Source organism: Triplophysa rosa, linkage group LG25, assembly GCF_024868665.1.
Source record: "Triplophysa rosa linkage group LG25, Trosa_1v2, whole genome shotgun sequence".
NCBI lineage: Eukaryota > Metazoa > Chordata > Actinopteri > Cypriniformes > Nemacheilidae > Triplophysa > Triplophysa rosa.
Window position 1 is genome coordinate 4,887,382 of NC_079914.1, and position 24,751 is coordinate 4,912,132.

Sequence of the window (24,751 nt, forward strand, 5' to 3'; positions counted from 1 at the left end):
TGTTCAGCAGAACAAAGAAATGTATACAGCTTAGGAACAACCTGAGGGTGAGTAAATGATGACAGAATTTTTATCTTTGGGTGAACTGTCCCTTTAATAGGATACAGGTCCTGTGTGTCACTAATGGCTGGACTCTAGCATATGCTTGTTCACCTGTGTTCTTACCAAGGGTCCATAAAGAGAACAACATCACCAGATCTGATCATCTCTCTGGCCCAGCTGAGAGGCTGTGGGACCACGTTCCATTGATTTTTCCTGCTTTAATGGATTTCATTGGACCTCTCATGATTCTGCATTAATATTTCATTACTTGTGTCTTCCATTTCCTGGCTTTAAGAGCGCCGGGCTGGCTTACAGCGAAGCTCTGCGGGTCGATGGATTGCTACCAGGAACCGTCCGACTCCCCTGATACGCCCATGAGCCGTCCACACCCAGGGGATCGAAACGGTGACCCTCATGGATCCAAAATGACAAAAGCAATTTTGTAAAGAGATTAAACACAAATATGAAAATGATGGTATTTACTCACCTTAAAGGTTTTGTTTTTCCAACAAAAAGGAGACGCTTCATGTAGTCTGCCAAGCTCCAATACGGACATAAACAAAACATCGCACTTCCTTTGAGCGAACAAAAATATTTTGCAACAAATCTGAGCCGGAACGAGACTCGTGTGCTTGTAAATAAATAACCTAGTTTGACTTGAGAGCTCACTTAGTAAATGTTTCATGTCCCAGAATGCATCGCCAGAAAAATCCGTTCCATCATTACTTGAGCAAGCTTTTTTTTATTGGTATGAATTGTTTTCTTTTTCCGTTAGCTGACACACAAACTTGAGAACAGCATGTGACATCTTTTAGCTAGAGACATCAACGCGACGTCTTGTAGATGGGATTAATATTATATTCTTCAGTTCAGATGAATTGTGGACATTAATGTATTCAAGAGCAACAGCGCACACTAAAGCGATGAGACATATGCAGGTCAGACGGGCTGCTGGCTCAGCACACCATGGAAAGATGCTTTGCTAAAAAAGCCTTTCATGTGCCGCTTCAAAGGATCCGTCAATGTCAATAAAGAAAGAGGTGTCTGCGACAAATAGTTTTGACTTGAGAATTCTGTCTGTCCGTCTACTGTGCCTTGAATATTACGCATATATTTCAAATTATGCAGATATAAGAATATGAAACACTCTCAAACATAAGATCAAACATATGTGCCCTGTAATTCTTCAATCTGATTTGCCAATTGTTGTGTTTAGCTATCAAAGGTAATAAATTACGCAAGGTTGTATTTGTTAACATTATTAAATGCATTAGCTAACATGAACTAACATTGAATAGTGTTTACAGTATTTATCTTGTATTGTTAGTTAATACAAATACAACAGTTAATTCTGAATTTTGTAGCTCCCTCAAAGTAGCCACCCTTCCCTCAGCACATGTGAACCAGAATATGCACTATTCATGTTGGTCAGTAAAATGTTATTCATGTTTGAGCATATACCTCCACAGCAAATGATTTTTCAGATCATGGCTATAAATTGAATCAAGTTAGTCCAGACTTTAGATTGATAATGTACATGATAATTATCATCCCCATCAAATCTATTCACTATAGACGGTTTCATCGGACACACGCGCCTGAAGTTAATGTCCGGTCTCTGTTTGTTGATCGGTCTGGCTAGTGACTAATAATATAACTATTTATACTTTATTTAATTTATTGTATTGTATAATAATTGTATTACATATATTTTTTTAAATAAACAATTTATTGAATTTTATTGTATAATAATTTTATAAAATAAACAATTTGTTGAATGGGTCATGTAACTTTGTCGCATTTAAATTTAGCCAAGTAACGGTTCTTCTACTGGTAACCCAAAATAATACTGGCTAGACATACTTTTAACTTGCTAGTTAATGTAATTTATTGTTATCAGAAATAATCTACAGGGACTCTATTCTTTGTGGATGTGTAGCAGAAGTTAAGTTTGGAGCAAAAAAAGTGCACGCGCACTTTGCGCGGTAACGTTTATCAGTGGTTCTCAACAGGGACACTAAACCTCAAGAACACTAAAAAGTTAAAATTAGACAAATGAGCATGGAAATACAAAATATATATATATATTTATTTATCATTTGGCCATTTTAAAAATGAATAAACGCTTTTCCAGCTCTGAAATATATTATTGTGCATGGGAGGGGGGCTTTGAATATTATGGAATATAGTGGGGTGGCCTTGGAGTCAAAAGGGTTGAGAACCCCTGGTTTATGTTGTTGATTTGAAACCGTCTATACTCACCCACACGTTGAACCAAACCTGTTTTTCCCCCAACAACAAAACATTTCTGAAGAATCTCCATGTAGTCTGTCAAGCTTCAAAAAGGACAACAATAAACACATCATAAACATAGTCCATATAAGCCAAATCTTTGCTGAAAATATCATCATCCGCTGCATCTCTCAAATCAAATATGATGCTGTCATGTGTCACAAACAAGTTTAGTTTGGCATGGCACGTGCGAACTAACAAGAAGCTCAAGCATTTTATAGTGAACACAATGGGGCGGTTTCCCGGACAGGGCTGAAGACTAGTCCCAGACTAACTCAAATGTTAGAGGTGTAACTTGATCGAAAACAGCTCACACTGACACATCTTAAAATATTTTAGTGTTCGTTTTTTCTCGAGACACCAGTAATGTTTTTATAAGGTATGTTCTTTTAAAACTACTTCATATCCTAATTTAACTAAGGCCTAGTCCTGGTTTAAACTAACCCCTGTGCGGGAAACCGCCCCAATGGGTTTACAACACAAGGGTGAATAGATTGTCATATTCAACTTCGAAATTTGGTTCTGCAAGTATGTACATTTTAATAGCACACAATAAACCAACTAATGTAATGCAACCTGTTTTTATATGCATTATGTAAGATATATATTAATGAGTTATAAAATGCAATGACTAAACTTAGTAACGCCCCTTTTGTCCTAATAAGACCATCTTACCGTCTTCGGTCTACATACAACAACAAAAAGCCTTGAATCGGGTTCATGAATCACAGTTCTCCAGCACACACCATCAGATGTCAGTGGACTCTGTAAATCACAGCAGCGTGTGTACATGTGCAAACACAAAATTCTTTATAAATGACTGGATTCTGGGAATTACCAGTCAGGCCGAGATCAGGAGGTCCGGTCAATTAAGTAACCCAAAGGTCTTTAACAGGACGACCTGTCAGACACATCTACCGCAGGCTGAGCCAAATCAGGATCAGTGTCTAGTAGTTCACACTACTTCCTATATTATTAACAAGCCTTATAAAACAACAAGAAACAATTGGGATTTTATATATGAAACTGAAGCATAAATATCACATGCAAACTTCATTTGCGTTTCAGCACAGGGCGAAACTAAATGAAGACTGCTTTCAAGTCAGTGTTAAATGCGGTAACAACGTTCCAGCAAGCGTTTAATATGCACTGCATCAATTGTTTTCCCTAGAGCAACATCCCACTTGCACAGCAGGGACTCCTGGATTCATATGTTGGGTTAAACGTCGCATTTTTCTTGGACCACACTGCCACCTAGTGGCTTTAATGAGCGTCTTCACATTTAGGCCTTATTTGAACTCTTTGTATGAGGGATGCGGTTGCTTGGTTACCACTTTAACCTTCACAACTTTTGCTGGCACCCTGAGATGGAGAGGTAACTATGGAGACAAGACATTGCTCAAGGATGTTAAGTGACGTGTGTTGCCCATTCCCCTTTGTTATGACACATTTGACGTTTTAACGTTTGAAACGAATGCTGACATTTGCAAATAAGGACCAGGAGCGAGATTTAAAACAAGAACATGTTTACTTACAGTTTTGTGTTATACATATGGTTTGCATACAGACGGGAAAAAAAGATTTTCCTAGAAAAAAGGTGTTACAAAAAGGAGTGATAAAAGAGGGGATATAACAACAGAAGGCAATAAAAACAAAACAATGACTGTGTTCAGTGCAAAGGTTGTAGTGTTGGCAGACAGGCTTTCAAACACCAATAACTAAAATCTCAAAATAACACTTGATTAGAGCTTGACAAACATCACGAAACTGAAATGGCTGGACATTTTATAGCCATTACAAAAGCACCTGTTAAAACCTGCGTTGGCTCAATTTACCGTGTTAAAATGACTTGGCAAAAAGTCATACAAAGGAGGGCAGTCGAAACATGGATAATGCATAAAAAAACATTCCTGCGCACAAACAAACAGTTACACGAGCAATAGTGTTCATAATGTTTACAGACTTTAGTGTATTCGGATTGGTACAGTACACGTGGTCACATGACCTCTGTTAGTGTTCCAGGGGCATATTTAAAACACAATGGCATTGGAGTGGGCTCAAAAACAAGGTTGAAGAAACCTGATGCGTTACGTGATTTAAGAGGTAGATGCCAAATGCCTTCTCGAGTACTGTATATCGCTGACAATGGAAAAACTACACTTTTATCCAGTTAGTGTGAATGGACAAAGTGATGTAATGTGGGAGAAAAGAATTGTTAAATGTGTTAAAACGCAAAGAACATATTATTATACTTGAATGCAGGTCAATGGGCTCATTTATGAAACAAATGTAAAACCAGCAAATTGCAAAAAAAAAAAACAATAACTCAGTCAATTTGCGTTGCATGCCAAATTATAAACACATTTTTCAAGAGGACAATCACACTTTCGAACATTGTTTGGACAGTAAAACTCGCTGGTATGTTTGTTGACGCTTGTTGGGGAGTTTTTTCCATATTAAAAACCTTTCAAAGTAAATGGAGTGAATGCCATGGACTTAAAAACACTAAAATCAAGAGGCATAACATCTGGATGATCGTGGGAACAAAGTGTTATCTAACTTATCGAAATGGATCTGTTAAGAGTCTCTAACCACCACAATGACCAGATGCTCCTCCTCGAGTTTTCCAAGAGTTTTCAGCGCAGTCTGGAGATACTGCTGTGAGAAATCGCACGGCGGAAAAGCGTACAACATGCCCCCCATCTCTTTCTCTTTGGGGCCACCAAGAGGCAAACCGATGACCCCGGCCGCCTGCTTGTTCCTGAGGTAAGTCACCAGGTTTCGGAGAAGGCGCTGCTGAAGGCCTGGTTCTGAAGGCGGGGCTTCGCGGTCCACGGGTCCCTGGACGGCGAGGAGCACGGCGTAACCATTCGGGCCGCCCAGTTTGATGCGCCGCGTCACCTCGTCCAGTTTTGGCTGATCTAACCTCAGCCTCTGAGCAATTTTGAGCTGGGTGATCTTGGACCCGCCCGCTTGATTGTCCCTCATGAGGGAATGAAGAAAACTGGCGCCGCCTTCCAGCATGTGCATGTTTGTGGGGAAGCAGCTGTTTTTGAGAACAAGAGAACCGCGCCACACGCGACTAAGAGTCTGAGCGTATTCCGAGAGCGTGCTGGGCTTTTTGGAGTCCGTTTTGGATTTTTCCGTTTGAGAGTCAGGATCGCTTTCGCTTTTGCGATGGTTGCGTTCGGGGTCCTTCCTTGAGTGCGAGGACTCGTCTTGTGCTGAGCGTTCGTCACCGGAGTGTCTGCTTATGTCAGGAGTGTGATCGAGGGGTTCGGAAGTGGAGTCAGGGAGTCGTCCGCGCCCCCGGTCTGGGCTGTCCTCCGGGGTGGAGGGAGCTCGTCCACGTACCTTTGACCTTCCACGCTCCTCTGTGGAGCGCTCGATGGGGCTGAGGCTCTTCCGTTTGCGACGCTCCTCCAAGGTTTTCCCCTGTGCTCGTTCCAGTTCTCGCTCTTTAATCCAGCGTTCCCGGCTGCGGCTACGACTGCGCGGCCTCGCTCGGCCAAACGCATCCGGGTTTGCCCTCCGCTCCTCCCCTTTCGGCGGACTCCACTCTCGGTCCGACAGGCGGTCTTTTTCTCGTTCCACAAACAGGGGGTGGGAGGGTGAACGTGCTCTTGCCCTCAGTTCTCTTTCTAGACTGCGGTGCCGTCCGTAGCCGTCGGGCAGGACGTCAAAATGTGGAGGGGGAAGCAGAGGAGGCTGGTACTGTTGAGGGTACGCACGGGTCTCCTCCGCTTTGGCAAAATCTACACGGAGCCTACGGTTCGGACCGCCCAGAGGGAAGCCACGCATTTGCGTGCAGGCGGCCTGGGCCGCGTCCAGGCTCTCGTAATGAATGTAGGCAAAATTATCTCCTTTGACGTAGTCTATGGTGCGAATACTCCCAAAGCGGTCAAACTCGCGGGCTAAAGCAGCCAGCGATGTATTCGGGCCGAGTCCGCCCACCCACAGCCGGGTCGTTGGATTGGCTTTGCCGTATCCGATCTTAATCGGGTTTCCGTTAATCATACGTCCCTGCATGGCCACTTTTGCTCGATGAGCCATATCCAGGTTCTGAAATTTGAGAAAAGCATAAGCACCCCCCTGTCCACGAGCCGGGCGCTTGATGACCACTTCTTCGATAATCCCATACTTGTCGAACCCCTGTCGTAGTTCCACCTCGGAAATGTTATGATCCAAGTTGCCAATGAATAAATTCCTTGTGGCTCTCTGATCGTCCTCTGGTTTTAAGTCGTCCTCGGGTAGCTGATATGCATACGCACGACTCCTTTCCTCCAAGGCGCTATAATAGTCCAAAACTTTGTCCCGACTGAGTCCAATACCATCAACGTAATGCCTTGCTCTCACATCCCTCGTACTACCTCCAGCACCTGGAGAAAGAGACCGCTGTCTGTAGGCATATGCAGCACCGTGCACGGACACGTAACTTACGTCAGGAGGCGTGATACTGCGACGCCGCATGTACATGGGTTCAACTTTGAGGGGACGATCGTAAAGCACCAACCTCGTTTTAGCGTGCCGCGCTTCCCGCGCGTTTTCCGTGTGCCGGAAGTTTACGTAGGCGATGCGACCCAGTTCAGGCGTGTGAGAAAGCTTGACGCTCACGTCGCCGAACTTTTTAAACTCGTGAAACAGTCCGTCCTCTATGTGCTCGTCAGAAAGCTGTGAGCCGAGGTTGCTTATAAGTAGTGTCTTGTATTCAAGTCGTGGGCCCACCATGTCGGCAGTTGCGGTCTTACCTTTAGGCAAAACCGATGCGGTTCGGAGCGGGGCTCGACCCAGCAGTCCAAGTTCACGGTGATGGAGGCTGTCGCGCTCTTCTCGCGCCCGCGGTTTTTCCCGCTCTCGGCTGCGGCTTCGTTTGTGGTAACTTCGGCTCTCGGCGAGGAGCAGCGCGAGCGGTGGGTTCGCCTCGCGCTCTCGTTCGCGGACGCGTTTGGCGAGCGCCCTGGACGGACTCGCGTCGCGTTCGGCCTGCCGTTTCATTTTACAGTGATGCTCCCCCTGGCAAAATACAAATTCAGCACCGATGTGAAATGTCCCGGCTCCGGGAAACGGTGCACATTTGTGAGGGGAGTTTAATCCAACGCGTGCACGAAAAAAACAATCGGCGGGATATTTGATTATACGGTTAAAAATAAAGCAACAAACATTAGCGTCGGCGCAGCTGCATCTATTCCGCCATCTTGGACAAAAGGAATGTGCGCGCGCCCGCGGGAGGGAGGAGACGTCGCTGACGTCAGCGCGGATTGCGAGAGAATGATAGAAAATCATTTTTGTCCCTAAAAATAACACGTTGAGGATGCAAATTAGAAAATATTTTTGTTAGCTAGTCTAAAACTGCTTTTCATTTTCAATAGCAGAGAAAATACAATGGCTGAAGTACTGCACAAGTATGCTATCCGGTTTTTAAGTATGCAATAATAAATGCTTGCAACAGAAGTATGCTATAGTGTTGTCATACGACAATGTTAAATCACATGGTTAATAAATGTGGTAGGAAAGATGCCGTTATGGTCTGGTTGAGCATTATGGTGCATATATAGAAATTTTATTTAAAAATAAAACAAGGTTTAAAGTTTGTGTTTACAACAAACGTTTAAGAAAATACAATATCAATAAAATGACACGACAAAATATTTTTCATCTTTTAATGAAAAAGACAGTATACCATATTAAACACATTTTACAGCAAAGTCCATTCAAACGTTTTGAAGGCAAGACTCTTTCCATCCATGTCATATAATAGGAGTCACCTAGTAAAGCCAATCCCCTCAAAAAAAAGGAAAATCTATTTATATATTCAAACTATGCAAAGTGTGTCAAATGATACCATAACATCTGGAGGTAAATGCAGGTCGTGGTGGATCTCAGTCAAGCCTGTGTCACGGGTTATAAACAAAAAGTTGTATTTGCATGGTAATGTGCGTGCTTGAATTCACGGTGTTGACCCCAGGAGAGCATGGTAAAGTGACAGCACAATGCGAACCCCAACTGTTAGGTGGTCAGTTAGCCGTACCTTCCACCCTAAACGGCTTTGGCCACTGCCTTGGGTCCCATAATTCTGTGCGTGTTTACAGATCTGTCCTTGCCTTGGCTGCGTTAGGTGCGTATTTGGGCATGAGCTCATTGATCTTGCGGATGAAGTCAGATTTCTCCACACATCCTTTGCAGGACTCTCCCCATTCCTCCAAAATTTTCTTCAGATCTTTCACTTTCAGCTTCTTGAGGTCGACCGTGCTCAAGTCAACTTGTTTATCTAGAAGAAAGGGAAACGTGTTTACCACATTGATGGTGCTAATTTTAAAACCAAATATCTTAGACAGACGTTTGAACCAGAGGTTGGGAACATTAGGCCTATGATTCTTCGCTGACACACACCCTGATTAATTTAGTTATGAGTTGTATCAAAGTCAAAAGCTCCATCCCATGAGTCTGTGCTATATAACAACATCCTCAACCATGACTATATTTACAAAGCCTCTTGCAACTATTTGCTTAAAAAAATAATCTTGTGGTTTTATGATTAGATTTTCATAAAGATGACATACAGAGCAGAACCGCAGTAGTGATGGCCAATAGTTTTTCTGCATTAAGCTGTTAAGAGGTGGAAGGTCCCATTTGGATCAATTGAAAAACTATCAACAGCCTTGTCAATGGATAATAAACATGTTTGCTTTTCAAAATAATATTTGAGTAAAAGAAGTATTCGTTTAATTTAGGCTGTTTGGTGTATATGTCATCAATAAATGATACATTTAATGATATATGAACATTAAATCGCCCAGCCTCTTTGTATCAGTGGTACCCAACAGTATATGTGCATCGGTATAAAATAATCCATTCAGAAACAGGGTTGTGAAACTACTACTAAACAGCAGCAATGCATGAAATCAACATGAAAACAGATGTCTCATGCAAATACAATTTTCAACCTACCATATTTCAGTTCACAAATTTGAGTGTCTTTCTTTTTGAGTTTTTCGCAGATCTTGTCCACTGGCATGTGGTAACTCATGGGTTTGGAAACTTCATTAGTCATTTTTGTAGCTGCATCGCTGGTTGCACCTATATAATAACACTATACACACAATAACAAAACAGCTCATCAATAAACAGAAATGATGTACAATATAGAACTTCATATAGACAAAGACACACTTACAAAGCGGTTTTCTTTCCCTTTGGCATCTTTGCAAGCTTTTAGAAGAGCTTTTTCAATCGAGTCGCTGTTGAATTTAACATCATCGTCTTGTAGCGACTGGTAAAAGCGTTCCAGAAATCCCACACAAACTAGAATGTTAAAACAAAGAAAAAGTTAACAATTCTCATAAGATTTGGATTTTTTTACAAAATCAGTTATCAGTATATATTTGGGCAAGTTTTATGCTACACTAGATCAACAAACTTCAGATTGTATTCATTTAAATGATTTTTAGACACCTGGACCATTAAGTCACTCAATTTAAATCTGAATTCATACGAATGACTGTATGTTATCGATCAGTTCAAAATAACAGGTTGTTATTTTATCAGGTGTGTCATAACACTGACATCATAACATGCATGTTTAACATACAGTAACATTACGTAACCCAATCGAGAAAATATATATTATTGGAAATATACCGGCATAATCAAAGTATGCAATTTTTTTTATATAAAACAAGTTATATATGAACTGTATATATGTATAATTGTAAAAAGTATATATATGCTAGCATCACCGAAACTAAATCAATAGGTTATTGATGCATAAATTAATTCAGAGAAAAAAACATCTACCAAATCTACAACATAAACGTAAACTACACAAACTAAACTTATGAAGATCAATAAAGTGATATGCGAGATGCACTTGACAGGCAAGACATGTGTTTATATCGCGAGCATATAACAAACTCACCTTCACATTCTCCATCTTTCAAAGCATCACTGAAGCTCGGCACGAGTGTCAGGGCCAGCGCCACAGAAAGTCCGCTTATATATAACATCGTAAAAGTAAAAAGAGCGTCTAACTACTTAAATATCTTATGAAAAGTACCGGTATGAGCATAAGGATACCGGGCGTACAGCAGGCAACGTAATGATTCAACACCGCTTCCTACAGGAAAAGACCCGCCTACTCACACATCTGATTGGGTAAGGTAACGCTCTTCACAATCCTATTGGTTAAATTGTGACGTCGCAACACGCACTCTCGTCTAATTGGATGTGTAGTGTTCGTTCAGGAGTGAGTCCAGTTGGCGGCCTCTGATTGGGTACGAGGGTGAACTCGGAGTGATTACGTGTCGTCTGAAACAAACGCCATCATTGTAGTTCAGTGATTTTTTTTACATTTTTCTATTTTTATTTACTAGGTCCTTTTTTATCTGTGGTGGGTCTGATCTGTCGAGTCCATTGTGTCTGTTTCCTTTTTGTTGTAAATATATTTTGTTTTAAAAATAGTTCACTGATTTCGTGGCGTCATTACACAAATCAACTCTTATATTAGTAAATAGGCCAACATATTTTGGGGATTTTTTTTCAGAAAACAGTCTTGATATTTACACGATTGCTTCATCAATATTCAGTAACTTGTATTTAAAATGTATTTTGAAATGGAAAAAACAATATTTTCAATACTTGGGGGGGGTTTGTTAGTCTTAACTACACATTCCACTAGGCTGTGCTGTTGCATAAGAAAGTACAAAAAAATGTATGTACAATAGCAACATCAAACACTTGAAGAAAAGAAAGCAAGGCAAAAATAAGTTGATAAAACATTATCTTTAATATTAGGCATTATTAATGAATTACAAGTCACAGCGGTTAAGTGAGTAGGAAAAAAAAGTGTATTTACATCTAAAATCCACACCACATTTATTCATGCTAGCACACAATATATACAGAAAAAATACTTGAGAATACTTGTACAAAGGTTTTCATATTTCTGCATGGTAAAACGTAACTTTCTTTAGATTCTGATGCAAAATACACAAAATAACTGCAGTGATTAGCCCATTGATTTTTTTTTTTTTTTCATTTTAACTCATTTGCATTTCAGTTTTAAAAACACATTTACATCAGAAAGTACAAGGCAGACAATTAATCTCAGTCTATACATGATTTGTCCTTCTTGACCATATAAATACAAAGCTTTTGAAGGATTATATACACAAAATAAAGCCAGACATGGTGTGGTACAAATTGTAATGCAGGTCAGTGTTTAGTACCCCTCTTATTCAGGTTTTCTTATGTACAAAAACAACAAAAAGTCATTTTTCCAGTGTTATAACTTTGCACATTTGCCAAAAACTGTCCATTTCCAACATACTGCAATATCTATCTTTCAATCAATGTTCTCAGCAAAATACAGAAGAAAAAAATATTTCATTAGCAAATAACACCTAATGCTGTATATATGTACTGATCAAAGTACTGATCGAATACTGAATTGCAGATGCTTACCAGGGCAACCTCATCATGTAAAAAATAAAACGTCACCCTCAAACTCCATATCCAAAACTTCAGCTTTCCTCTACTGAGATATTAAACATGTAAAATATGTACAATTGTTTTTACATGATGTTTTGTGCTAAATGAGTAACCGGTTTAAATGAATTGTGATTATATGTTTAATGCTTTTTTATTAATTTTGGGCTTGAATATGCAAGCAAAATTATGATTTTGGTGGATGAGTACAAGACACACAGTATCCGTCAGTCAATATTTACATGCAAAATGTCTGGAAAGCCATAAGAAGAAATGTGGAAAACAATAAATATCGATGCCTTTTTGTTTATCCGTGCTAATTTTCACAGAATGGGCCGTCCCGGATACACTTAAGCAGTTTACACTCTTTCCTATATCACACGATCTTTGCATAGATTGCAGTTCCATCCCTGATCACTCGATATTTAATGTAAATAAAAAATAATTATTTAAATGATTGAAGGGTAATCCCAATAACTATTACAAACTAATCCATAAACCATATCTGTATGTGTTTAAAATGCAATGTTTTACTACTAATGTATACCATCATCAGCTTGGAATTACTTCAAGAAATGGCATTTGGATAATTAAAATGGAGATATGAGGTTAGTTAATGGTTACGGGATTTGAATATTATGTGATGCATGATAGATTCTCATGTTTACAAAAGGCCCCTTATCAAAACATACTCTTGTATTGACTTTGCTTGGCAATAAAAATTAAAAACGATGTGCCATTACGTTAACATGCACTTGAAACTGTACATCTCTCCATGACCATTACAGTTTTCATATTACAAAAATGCACATAAAAAACTTGTAGATCTCCTAAACACTTGCCATTCCCCTTTGATATGGGACTCGTATGGGACTGAAGTTAATTTCATATGAGCAGTATGATTATACTGTATACTTTGTGTTTGCATGCCAAACTTTTAAAAGACTTCATTGTATTTCCCAAACGCCAAACATAAAGTCTTAAAGTGACATAAAGCACAGTGAACACAGTCGCTAGCAGTCTCAACACAGCGCAAGGCCTGCTTGAAAATTCGCTAAATGTCGCTAGATAAGTGCTAGCTTAATTAGCATATTTAATGATAGATTAACAATGGCATCACATCATATTTGCACTAACTTGGCTGGAAATGATTGGTTCTTGGAAACACTGCTTTGTATAGGCAAATCTCTTTCATTCTTTCAATTTGTTCCTGTCCCGGAAAAGCAAGACAGCTAAAGTTCATAAAAAGTCGCTAGTTTTGTTGCTAGGTGCTTTTCTGAAAGCAAGTCGCTAAATCTAGTGACCAAGTCGCCAATTTGGCAACTGAACTCATCGTTTCTGGTTAAGACACGGTCTCAAAGGCCATTCTTGCTTTTCACGAAAAAATGATTTTACAATTGCCCAGCATGTTTAGGCTTTTACGACAACTTTAGCCACAAAAATCCATTCCAGTCCAAATAAACCCAATGCAAAAAATATTATCAGTATCGTGACGTAACGTGAATTAATGTTGAGGATGAGTAGATAGACAAGCAACGTCTCTACGAGACCTTCCTTCAAGTGACAGATGACAATATCGTGACCACAAGTGTAGAGAACATGCAGAACTGTACATATAAATGAGCTCTTAAAATAACACACTTTTAAGTCATCAAAAATTGGTACGCAGGTATCAAGTGCGAATCCATCAGCAGCCGAAGGACTTGACGTCCATAAACACATCAGTGCAACATAAAACACGCACACTCATAAATCTTGCTTCCAGCCTCCTAAACACACTATATAATCGTTCATAGCTATATTTATGATATAATCTAAGCTGTATTTATTCTCTCTCTCATTTTTTAAATTTTACTATACAATTATATTAAAGTCTTGGAATTTTATAACAGCTCTATCTAAAAATATATACTTTTTTATGAAAACTGTCAACTCAGAGGAACGGAAATCACATCCCAAAGAAACCTGCTGAGACCGAAAGGTGCTTTACCGTAAGGAGACATCTGGGAAATGGCTTTGATATAACAGCTCTTTGACTGTTGCGTTATTAGCATAACGGGATAGTAATGTTGGGCGAGGCTGACTTGCTTTCGCGGCATGACAATATCGTGTAATGAGGCTTTACGGAGATTGTAAAAGCCTTTTAGTGTCAAATCAGCGCAGCTTCTCTCTGGAGAAGCTTCTCGCAAACATGCAGGAGGTAGCAGTCGTCTGCTAAGTGTTTTGGGCCGGTAATGAAGTTTTGGCATGTTATATCTGACATTGTGTTAAATCATTTTTAATGAAACGCTTGAATTGGATTGGAAGGTGAATATCTTGTCAAGAGAAATATTCATGCTGAAAAGATCTTCAAAGAACTTCTATAATCCACTCTTATATTGGGAAGATGCAAATCAAAGTAGTGGCTAAAACTTAAGCTGTTTGACCACTGCTAGCATCATTTAAAAATATATCTTTTGGTGGCCTAAGGATAAGTGCTTAAGTGCAACCCCGCCGGAATGGAAAAGTGCTTCCTGGCAAGGTTTGACAACACTATTATTTCAATAACACAAGGTTTGGATTGTAAAACAACTTCAAAAGATATAAAGGCCAACAATTTTTCCATCTAGTACACCAGGCATGGCAAATTACCCTGCGTACCTGTTAAACCATGTGATCATTGTGCTTCCTGTACCATCTGAACATATCTTTCCATGCCATCACACATATGGGTTATCCAATCCGTGTACAGATGCTTTGGGCATATACGAGCCGGTTGAACAACCGCAAAACATAAAAATCTCACGAGTTTGGAAGCTCAGCAACATGGCAAGCACTTCTGAAAAGCTTTACACTGTATATATGGGAAGTATAGGGGAAATTTTAAACCAGTTCCTTCGGGGCGTCAACATTCCCAAAACCCAACAACACATCAACAAAATCCAACAGTCCAGGCAGGACCTTATTCTTCATCTATTCTTCGCTGATTCCATGTTCCCAGGCCACTTTAGCTTGTTCTTCCTTGTTGGTGAGCAGAGGCTGGGAGATCTTGCGTGGCATGGGCCTTGGAACTGGCCTTAGGTCCTCTTCAGGGATGCATCCTTCCCTCAGGTAGGGTTTGGGGGGAAGAGCAGGCGCAGGGTCGTGGTGATGATAGTGGGGGTGGGTGATGTGAATTGCGTGTGGATGGTGGTGGTGAAGGTGCATGTGATGATGACTATCTGGGGGTACTCCCGGGGTTACGCCCAACGGGGCCGAGTGACTGCGGCACGGAGCGGGCTTGAGAGGGTCCAGAACCTCGGGCTCGGAGACGCTGTAGCGCACGGGGAGGTAGGGGCTCTCGGTTTCCTCTGTGTCCGTGGTCCAGGCCTGGCTGCTCGGCATGGAGTCCAGGGTGTCGGCTCGTGCCGGAGGCTCAGAGGATGACTGGGCGAAGTTGCTCTCACTCAGGGAGGAGACGCCGCTGCTGGCGCTGCCGGAGAGGGTGGAGTTACTGCCATCCAGGCCTGATTGTGGACTGGTGGGTGAGGCAGGTATAGGGTGCAGGGGAGACTGGTGAGGATCAGAAGTGAAAGGTTGTTACGTATATACTTTCACGTCAAAACCTTTCTACCAAAAACATCAAGATTTTTTTATTGAAAACCAAGTATATCCAGAGCCAGACTCAAGTATATTTCAACTCGGGGTGACATCTGGGGTCAACGGGACACAAGGCATCTTGGATACTAGCGGGAACATGTACGAAACGGGATAAGCATAAGAAACATCTAGGCGGAGGATACCTTTCTTAAGGAGCGCGCAGGGAGAGCTGGAGGGAGTTCGCTGGTCTGGTGGTGGAAGGCATCAAAGTGCATCGAGAAGTGTCCTAAAGGGGGAGACACAGGCGGACAGAACCCGGGTTGGAAAGAGGACACGCCACAGGCAGATCCACACACACGCGCATGCACACATAGCGAGCGCTATGAAGGACACTTTCTGAACTTAGAACTTAGCAGAATGATGACTGGGAGGGAAACAGGGTGGAAAGGGACCTAGTGGTCTGGATCATGTGAGGACATAGGTACAATAATAATAGCTACAAGTTTTCCTATAGCTCAGTGGTTAGAGCATGGCGCTAGCAACACCAAATTCATGGGTTCGATCCCAGGGATTGTACATTCTCAATAAGAAATGTATAGTAAAATGCAACTTAAGTCGCTTTGGATAAGTGTCTGCCAAATGCATAAACGTAAATGTAAATATCTAGTTGAAGCTGTAATCCGTACCATTTGCCTCTATATCGCCACCTCTGTATGAAACATACAATTGCAGGTAACTTTATGTAAGGGGTGAATTGAAATGATGTCAAGCTCAACTTTTAAAATATTATTGGCTTACCGTTGTGAATCTTGGTAAGAGATTTGTACAATTGATTTTTGTTTACTTTTAACCAAAAACATTTCCAATAATTCCAATTTTGATCCCACCTTGTATTGTTACAGAGTTGCACTTTAAATTGTGTTTAAATAAAACCTAATTCTTCATTCTGTTGGTCTCAACCTTCAGTACTTCCTCACAGTACATGCATATTGTGGCAGGTTCTTGTTTCCGAGGTCTGACATATCAGCTACACACACCTCTTCATGCTTAAAGATAACTTCACCAATCTATTCCACCATAAAACTATTACATCTTGTTTAAATTAATTCCAGAAGTAAAAGAAACACCCTTAAGTCTTTCTTTGCACATATACACACTGCTTTCTTACCGGGAGGGAGGGTGCGGGGGGGTACGGGCGGTGCCATCACACTCCCCACATGAGCAGAGAGGAACGTGAGAGTGTCCCTGGTGCCACTGTCCAAACTCCAGCTGCTTGGAGCAGTCAACACTGCGAGAGAGAAAGAAGAGAAAAGACCATCACAATACACATCACTGTACTGACCTGTTGGATCTAAACCTGAATGTCACGTTTCTCAAGAAGTCCTGCTCAAAATACCAGAATGGGTTGAGTCTTGAATGTTGAAACAAGCATCAAACTGGCTCCTTAAGTAGCACAACAAACAAGATCAATACCAAAAGTGTTGGTTGACTCTACTGAAGGTTAATACTGGTGGACCAAGTACAACGTACACATGTTGATAGACCAGCTAGGCCAACACTAAATCAGCACTATCCAGCCAACATTAACATCTTAAATTTCCAAATAATCTGACATACACACTGATTCAGGATCTGTGATGGCAAAACATAAGCAACAGCAAATGCTACCCATCTAATTTCGAACTCGTAGTAATGTTTACATCTAAAGCTGCAATCTGTATCTTTTGACTCTCTATCGGCATCTCTGTTTGAAAGATAAAATTGTAGGTTGCTTTAAATACTTATATTATAATTTTATTTTGAAAAACAGCATGACATATTCCCCGAAATCAGACCTGACAGCTGAATGAATAAATCATTATTATAATGATAATTATATGATATAATTTTCAACACTGACTGTTTATGTGCTTTAACCTGCATCTTTAATGGCTTGACTTTGACAGTCCTTAAAGGTTTAATGGCATTGACTTAAACCATATTGTCACCTCTGGCTGTACAGGTGATTATGGGATTGTGGAGGAGTAGAGTGGTACTGTTGGTTTAGAGAATCATACACACCCAGTCATACCTTTATCAGCCACAGAGAGATTTGGGTCACTGCAGGGTTTGCAGGGGCCAATGACCTGATGGTACAAAGCCCTCTGGTGATTGGTCGGCTGGAGGGAAAAAGCAAAAAAATACTAATGCATATTATTTTAAATTACAGTCATCATATGGCCATTCAATCTGAAACATCCTTCATCATTGGTTATGTGTGTGTAAGACATTAATAAACTGGGTTTTGAGGCAAACCTGTCCATTCTCAGTGAGGTTAGGATACAAGGCGCTGCTTGGACGGTCCCTGTGAGGCGGCAGAAGCATCAACATCTCTCGGTTGTGTCTGTATCTGTCAGGGAGTGACGGGGACCCAACTGAAGAGGAAAAAATAAAACTCATAGGTTAGACATCATGAGAAACATTTCAGTCAAGTGACCCTAAACTCTTGTACATTAGTGAACATACTGACTGTCCATCCACTAACTTGATTTTCAGAAGTTGGTGCTCACCTCTGATGCTGGTGTGACCTGAGTTGATCATCTGAGATGGAGCAGAATGAGTCGAGCTCAAGCTGGATGATGATGGACTAGGCTGAAAATATTACACAGGGTGAGATACAGATTTCTTTAAATGTAACATACAGACCTGAGATAAAACCAATTGTAATGGTTATATACTGCCATGTCAATGTTAAATGTGTCATTCCTAAAGTGTTCTCAATGTATGTTAGCATGCTGATAGGCATTTGCTACAATTTTACAGTATTGCCGATTGCTAGGGCACTGCTTAGAGGGTTGCAAAGCAGTTTCTATGGTGTGGCTAGGCAGTTGCTATGATGTTCTGATCAGTTGCTAGGGTGTTACTAGACGGTTGCTAAGGTGTTTCCTTTGGTTGGATAGCAGAGTTCTAAATTGTGTTTCAATTCAGTATCAACATAGCCTCTGATGTTTTTCCAAAAATAACATGTTGACAAATCTGAGCTTGTTGAGATCTCTTCTGAAACTCTTAATGGAGACATTTTTTTAAGTTCACTGTTAAAGTTCACTAAAAAAATCATCATTTACTCACTCTCAGGTTGTTTTAAAGCTGTATACATGTATTTGTTCTGCTGAACACAAAGAAAGATATGTGGAAGAACGTTTGTAACCAAACGGTTCTGGGGCACTATTGACTACCATTATAGGAAAAGAAAACTTCTATGATAGTCAATGGTGCCCAGAACTGTTTGGTTCCCCACATTCTTCAAAACATCTTTCTTTTTGTGTTCAACAGAACAGAGAAATGAACACAGGTTTGGAACAACTCGAGGATGAGTAAATGATGACAGCATTTTCATTTTTGGATAAACTATACCTTGTACCTAATGCTATGCTCAACAATAAAGGGAATCATACAAGTCTCAACAAGTGTCCTGGACCAAGAAAACACTCCCGAAGAGTTCACGTAGCGCACCTGCATGTGGTAGAGGTCTTCCGGGTGCTCCATCATGCCGTCCGTCAGGATGAGCAGGTTTCCTGTCTCACTGGAGGTGTGAGAGGAAAGAGAAGAGGAGGAGTGGCGGATAGAGCCCAACACATTCAGAGGGCTGGACAGACAGACAGACAAACAGATACATGCAGGGATGGAGTGACCATAAAGAACAGGACAGAAAAGAGGCAAATAATGGCAGGAGCAAGAGGAGGTGTTCAAATAAGAGTAATGTAGTGGTGAAGCATGCAGGGATGTGAAGGTGAGTCTTGTTGTGATAAACAGAGTAAAAGATGGAGAACAAGAGAGAGAGGTTGGTAGGTTGGTAAAACAAACCGCATTTGAGAGTGATACAGGCAGTCGTGCAGGTATGAATAAAACAAACAACATTGGAAAGATGAGAGAAAAAGGATGTGAACATGCACACAGATGCCAAACATTTGAGGAAAAGTGACAGCAGAAAGAGAGAGAGACAGAGAGAGAGAGAGAGAGAGAGAGAGAGAGAGCGAGAGAGAGACATGTGAAAGATGTGGTGGAGCAGAGGTTTGCATGTTTAGAGTGGGTGGCATGACTGTGTACGCGTGTTTATGGGGAATACACGGTCAAAAAGTGTTTGCGAGGAGAAAGGAAGGACTATGTCTATGGCTACAGCTCTTTAACCCAAATATATGTGTGTACACATAAACACACACAGACACTACACAAATTTATTACAATACGATACATGGAGCATGAAGTGCTAAACAGGAAATATATATTAAAAGTAAATGAAAGGCTGAGGCTATACAAAATGCAATGCTGAAAATAAAGATTGAAAACTTTCATTTATAAAAAGTGCATATTAAATATTAGTATGTAAAACAAAAATTAAAGACAAATGTCCGACTATATTTGAAATCCAGACTAAAGTCTCAAAATCTAGTTAGGAAATTAATAGCATCGAAGTAGAAATAGCCATTAAAATGTCAAAAATAGGTCATCTGTGTGTTTTCCGTTAAACCAAAATATAAACACGAAATTTTTACTTATTATACAATAAATACTAACATTAGTGATTTAACAAATATATTTATATATGAAATTTGCGTAGAATTTGGTTCTAAAAATGAAACGCAAATAATACTTGAATACTTGTAATAAAAAAATATTTCCTGTTTGGCACACCGCTAAAGAGCATTCTTCTTATTTTTTTTGTATGCAAGTATGTGCAATCAGTTTGCATTTGTTTTGCATTTGGAGAATTTTATATTTAGCATGCTAGCGTATTAAGCTATGGTTTAATTTAAATTAGAGATTCACCGATATATCGGCCAATAATCGATATCGGTCGATAAAAGCAATTTTCAAGCTATCGGCAATGAATTTGTGCTCTGTATATAGAAATGTTAAGAAACATCATCAGTTTGATGTTCAGTATTAATAGTCATTACATGAATTAATAACATTCAGTAAATGTAATTTTCAGAATATGTATCGGCAGATATCACTCTGAATAATCAGCTATTGTATCGGTGGAGAAATTTAGCATCGTTGCATCTCAAATTTAAAGTATCATTATAACTTTTACTACTCTAAAACTGATTGGTTATGTTAATAAATCGTTGTGATTATTAAAATTATTAAAAATCAGGTGTTTTTTTAATATTACAACTGTCTTGGGCTATCAGCTGATTGGTCATTATGTATGTTTGTGTACTCACCTGTGTCTGTGCATGAGTTTCATACTCTCAGGACTCATGGGACTGTGGGTGGCGAGGATGCCGCGCGGGGTGCTGGCCCCAGAGCAGGCCGGGCTCAGTTTATCCAGACCAGGCAGGCCCTGCAGGGCCACATAGAAACACTACTCTGAATATTCACACTGTCTGCGCTGAGACCCACACATACTGAAGAGGTCACATAACAGATCTAAAGATCTCACGTAGAGTAGAAAATTAGAAATCTTTGTTTATAAATATGAAAAATGAATAAGAAGCAGATGTGAGGTCTCACATGACAAAGACTGCTCCTCATCATCTGGAACTGATCAATGAGTTTCTTGTGCAAGGGACGCATTTCCGGATGCACCAGTTTCTCATGGACGGCCAACCCCACGCTCAGGACATGAACCTGTCGAGTTATTGAAGTGAGTTTATTAGCCTGAAGATTTATAAAACTCAGACAAAAGCCGTGTTGTTGAACTGAAGTAGTGTCAGTGCATTTACCTGTTCTTGCATGAGATCCTTGAGCTGGGTGATTTTCTCTGTATCTTCAGGGTGACTGCTTATGTATTCTTTATCGAAGAAAGCCTGCACAACATCAAGCATAGAAGCACAGTCAATTTCTTGGACTTAAATTAAATGTATTTGATGTTTCATGATCAATTTAGTGTTATGAAAGCTTCAATTTTCATAGACGCTATAAAGAAAGCCCAATGTTTTTTGTTTCAAGCTCCAGAAATGTAAAAGCTTTTAAACTTGAATTCTCAGAAGTGACTGCTTATGAATGATTATTTGATCTTTAGACAACCCAGTTTACTTATAAAATGTGATTTATTCCTAAGAGAAACTTATTCTAACAAAGAAAAGAGAGTTTTTTATATTGATTTGTAATACAGCTATGTCTTTATGCATATGCCTACAGTAACAGCCACGACTTTAAGTGTCTACCGTGGCACTTTCTTCCAAAGTGCCAAATTTTGACCCAATTCTGACACTCACTTCCTGGTATCTGGCAATGCCGCCGTTGACAGCAGCGTCAATGACTCCGTTGAGGCACATGCTGAGCAGGTTTATGTTTCCGTGAAGCTGCTTGTGTTGGTATTGGCTGATCAGGGTACGCAGCTCCTGGTTCTTATTTTCTACCACGTAAATGGCATTCTCGAGCGGACTCACTTCAATCTACATAACACATAATAATGTAGACATACATTATACAATTGTACATTCTGATTTTATTAGATCTATTTATATATTTAAAAAATAGATTTAACTGTACTAATTTGTAAGTATATAAGATGTGTGGATTTTCATGGTGTAACTGGTCAACAAAGTAAGTTTATTTAAATAGTCCAAGTTTATAGTCAAATTATATAAACTCTTCAGATATTTGACTTTTTTCGAAACTGACTGCCAAGTCCTGCATGTCTAAACATATTTTATGTAAATTCATTCTAGAAATCGATTTTTTATAGTAATGTTGTCGTACTACTCACCAGCTCTCGTTTCTCCACCTCGAACCAGCGGGAGATCCCGGGCAGAGGATGTGTAAGGATGAGTGTAGTCCGCTCAATCCAGAGACTCTGAAAAACACCACAGTGACATCACACAAAAATGAACAAACCGGATGTTTCTTCCAAACAGCAGCAGGAAGTTTCGTTACAGCATTGATGTTCCAGTACATTTGAGATGTTCACCTTAAATTCGTTCTCCCTGTCTTTTAGCCCCTTGTGGAAAGGACGGTCGTAACGAAATCGCCGGACGTTATTGACTCTGTAAAAGCTTTTGATGCGGTCTGGCACGCGTTCCATCTGCAACACGTCGACATTTTCTGAGACCGGTGTTACCGCATAGATCTGTAGGTCTGTGGGGCTTTATAAAGGAAATACCAGCTTGCGGGTTTTTGAACAAATTAAAATTGTACTGCAAAACTACCAAAGCTTTCAAACGTGATATGAATATCTGCTGCGAAAAAGTTACTCACGTCACCTTTAATCTACTACACGGGTTCATTCATTGGTGTCGAGGTACTGAAAATTGCAAGGCACAAATTCATTCAGCCTCTCCTGAATCTCAAAAAAAGTCATTTTACTCTCCCTGATTCTTCCACAGTCCCTACAACCATATAAAATTCTTATTACAGAGAAGGATACACTGGGCATCACCCTGTAAAATGGACTCATCTGGTTGATTAGGGTGCTGCATGGCAATAGCTTGTGGAAATTCTCCCAGCATTCTTTGCTGAAAGGCTTCAAGTCTCTCATAGTCATGACCCCGGCAAACAAACTCCTTATTCTGCGTGGAAACAAAGAAATACAGATAAAGCGCAAGACCTGGAATCTTACAGTCAAAGTTAAGCACAGACAATGGCCTTACATTTTTATGTTTTGAATGAGAGTGTATATAATATGTTTTCCTTTCATCTTTAGAGTTTATGAGACAGAACAGAATATTATATAATCTTTTATTCACTCACCCTGAGGAAGAAAGGAAATTTTCGTCCGTAAAATCCCACCCTGAAAAACTCAGGCTCAAGTCTCTGCTGCTCCATGATGTTGTCATAATACGCTGCCTCCATTTTCTGCATAAAAAGAAAACTTTAAATATTCACAAGAGATTGGCTCTCTCCTCAGCTTAATAATGCAAAACATTATAACAGCACATCAGTAGAAATTAGGTTCACTGAAAGTGTTGTTACATAAAATCTATTTATAAATTCACATATACACAAAGAATTTTAAAAAATCGCTGACCCGTATCCAGCTGAGACTCTGATAATCATAAAGGGACTCGTACTGGAAGGCTAGTTCTCGGCACAAGGGGATGCCGTACTCCCAACACTGAAAACAAATAACAGCAAATTTGTTGTATAATTAGATCTAGATTTGCATTTCTAGAGGAAATACCAGCACTTGAAAGGCACAAAAGAATAGTGTTCAATTTTAGAGCTGGATTTAACTGTAGCCACAGACATCTAAATTGTTGCAATGTAAGGCCATAAACAGTCAAAAGTTGACAAGAGCGCTTTTTTAGTAAAAAGAAAAGCAGGCAGCTCAGCACACAGGATTCATATAGGCAGAGTAACGGAAGTCTATTTGAATTATAAACAGAGACCGTCTTTGCAAAAACCAACCACATATTTTAAAACTAAACTGGTTAGCCGTGAAAAGGAGCTTGACGTAGGGCGTTTTTTTCAACTTAAAAAGACGCCCTGAGCTGCAGAAAAAGACGCTTTTTGAAAACACGGTTTACTCCATAGGATTATAATGTAATACAGACGCTAGCAGCTTCGAAAAAGAAGTCAGGTCTGAACACAGCCTAACAGTATCTAAAGATTGTAAAACTGAAAAGACCAATGCTGCACTATTAATCATATTTTAATCGTGATCATCGTGATTTCTGCCTGCCATAATTCATAAAGAATAATCGTGGCATTGTTAATGTGTTAATGGCCAGCACAAAACATCATCACGATAAGCTCAGAAATTGTTCATGCGCATGATAGAGAGCTTCGAAATAGAGTGTCGCAGAAGTTCAACAGCTGCAGATTATAACATGTATTCATTGGCTGTGATTATCATTTTCTGGAGCCCTACTTATCACAATTTACGGTTCAAATAAATTCAAGTAAGCTTACCAAACAAAACAAAAAAATGTAAACGCTATACCTTTCCCTTGTTGAAGTAGTGGATGACTTTACGACAGAGACCCTCTTTGCGATGCCATTCACTCTGTGCAGGATAGTGTAGGAATTCTCGGAGAGGTCTTTCCTCCCAGTGTAGCAGCTCCCAGTACAGCAGAAGAGTAAACGCCGCCTCTATGAAACAGAACAGATTGTGTAGCTGAATTACAATTTTCTATTTAGCTCACCTGACAGAACATGAAACTATCAGATCACAGGTTCAAAGCCCAGATAAAACACATCAAATGTCTGAATTAAATCTGGAATGTAATAAAATCGAATGTCCATTTAAATCCCACGGAAGTCGTTTACTTTTCTACTTTCATAAAAGATAATGTTGGCTGTAGGCTACATTATCCCCTTTCAAAGAAAACAAGCAAACAATTTGGTTTCATAATTTGTAAATATGTGAAACGGAATATAAATTAGAGGGCGTGGCTTGAGTTTTTTAATACGAATTGATTGGATCTTGGAAAGCAAGCGTTTCTTTTAG

The 24,751-nt window shown here is 40.0% G+C and overlaps 3 protein-coding genes across 3 annotated transcripts in view; all 3 read right to left on the bottom strand.

The window, feature by feature from the left end:
• Window positions 1-3,859: 3,859 nt before the first annotated feature.
• On the bottom strand, window positions 3,860-7,527 carry rbm15b (RNA binding motif protein 15B). The gene has a single exon (XM_057325620.1). The coding sequence runs from the start codon at window positions 7,327-7,329 to the stop codon at window positions 4,912-4,914; it is 2,418 nt and encodes an 805-aa protein (XP_057181603.1). The 5' UTR covers window positions 7,330-7,527; the 3' UTR covers window positions 3,860-4,911.
• A 453-nt stretch (window positions 7,528-7,980) lies between these two features.
• On the bottom strand, window positions 7,981-10,452 carry manf (mesencephalic astrocyte-derived neurotrophic factor). Its single transcript, XM_057325927.1, has 4 exons — window positions 10,250-10,452; window positions 9,509-9,636; window positions 9,283-9,424; window positions 7,981-8,602 (listed from the first exon to the last, which is right to left on the bottom strand). Exons 1-4 carry the CDS (start codon window positions 10,335-10,337, stop codon window positions 8,418-8,420), a joined length of 543 nt encoding a protein of 180 aa, XP_057181910.1. The 5' UTR covers window positions 10,338-10,452; the 3' UTR covers window positions 7,981-8,417.
• Window positions 10,453-11,097: 645 nt separating this feature from the next.
• The window catches only part of dock3 (dedicator of cytokinesis 3), a 125,072-nt gene continuing 111,418 nt past the window's right edge, over window positions 11,098-24,751 (bottom strand). Inside the window, exons 39-55 of the mRNA XM_057326450.1 lie at window positions 24,245-24,393; window positions 23,330-23,416; window positions 23,053-23,157; window positions 22,730-22,871; window positions 22,274-22,440; window positions 22,073-22,159; window positions 21,579-21,758; window positions 21,084-21,167; window positions 20,872-20,988; window positions 20,583-20,722; window positions 18,868-19,000; window positions 17,925-18,006; window positions 17,671-17,789; window positions 17,447-17,534; window positions 16,544-16,663; window positions 15,579-15,661; window positions 11,098-15,348 (exon numbers count right to left, since the gene is read on the bottom strand). Coding sequence (XP_057182433.1) covers window positions 14,770-15,348; window positions 15,579-15,661; window positions 16,544-16,663; window positions 17,447-17,534; window positions 17,671-17,789; window positions 17,925-18,006; window positions 18,868-19,000; window positions 20,583-20,722; window positions 20,872-20,988; window positions 21,084-21,167; window positions 21,579-21,758; window positions 22,073-22,159; window positions 22,274-22,440; window positions 22,730-22,871; window positions 23,053-23,157; window positions 23,330-23,416; window positions 24,245-24,393 — 2,462 coding nt within the window. The 3' untranslated portion in view covers window positions 11,098-14,769. The remainder of the gene's footprint in view (window positions 15,349-15,578; window positions 15,662-16,543; window positions 16,664-17,446; window positions 17,535-17,670; window positions 17,790-17,924; window positions 18,007-18,867; window positions 19,001-20,582; window positions 20,723-20,871; window positions 20,989-21,083; window positions 21,168-21,578; window positions 21,759-22,072; window positions 22,160-22,273; window positions 22,441-22,729; window positions 22,872-23,052; window positions 23,158-23,329; window positions 23,417-24,244; window positions 24,394-24,751) is intronic.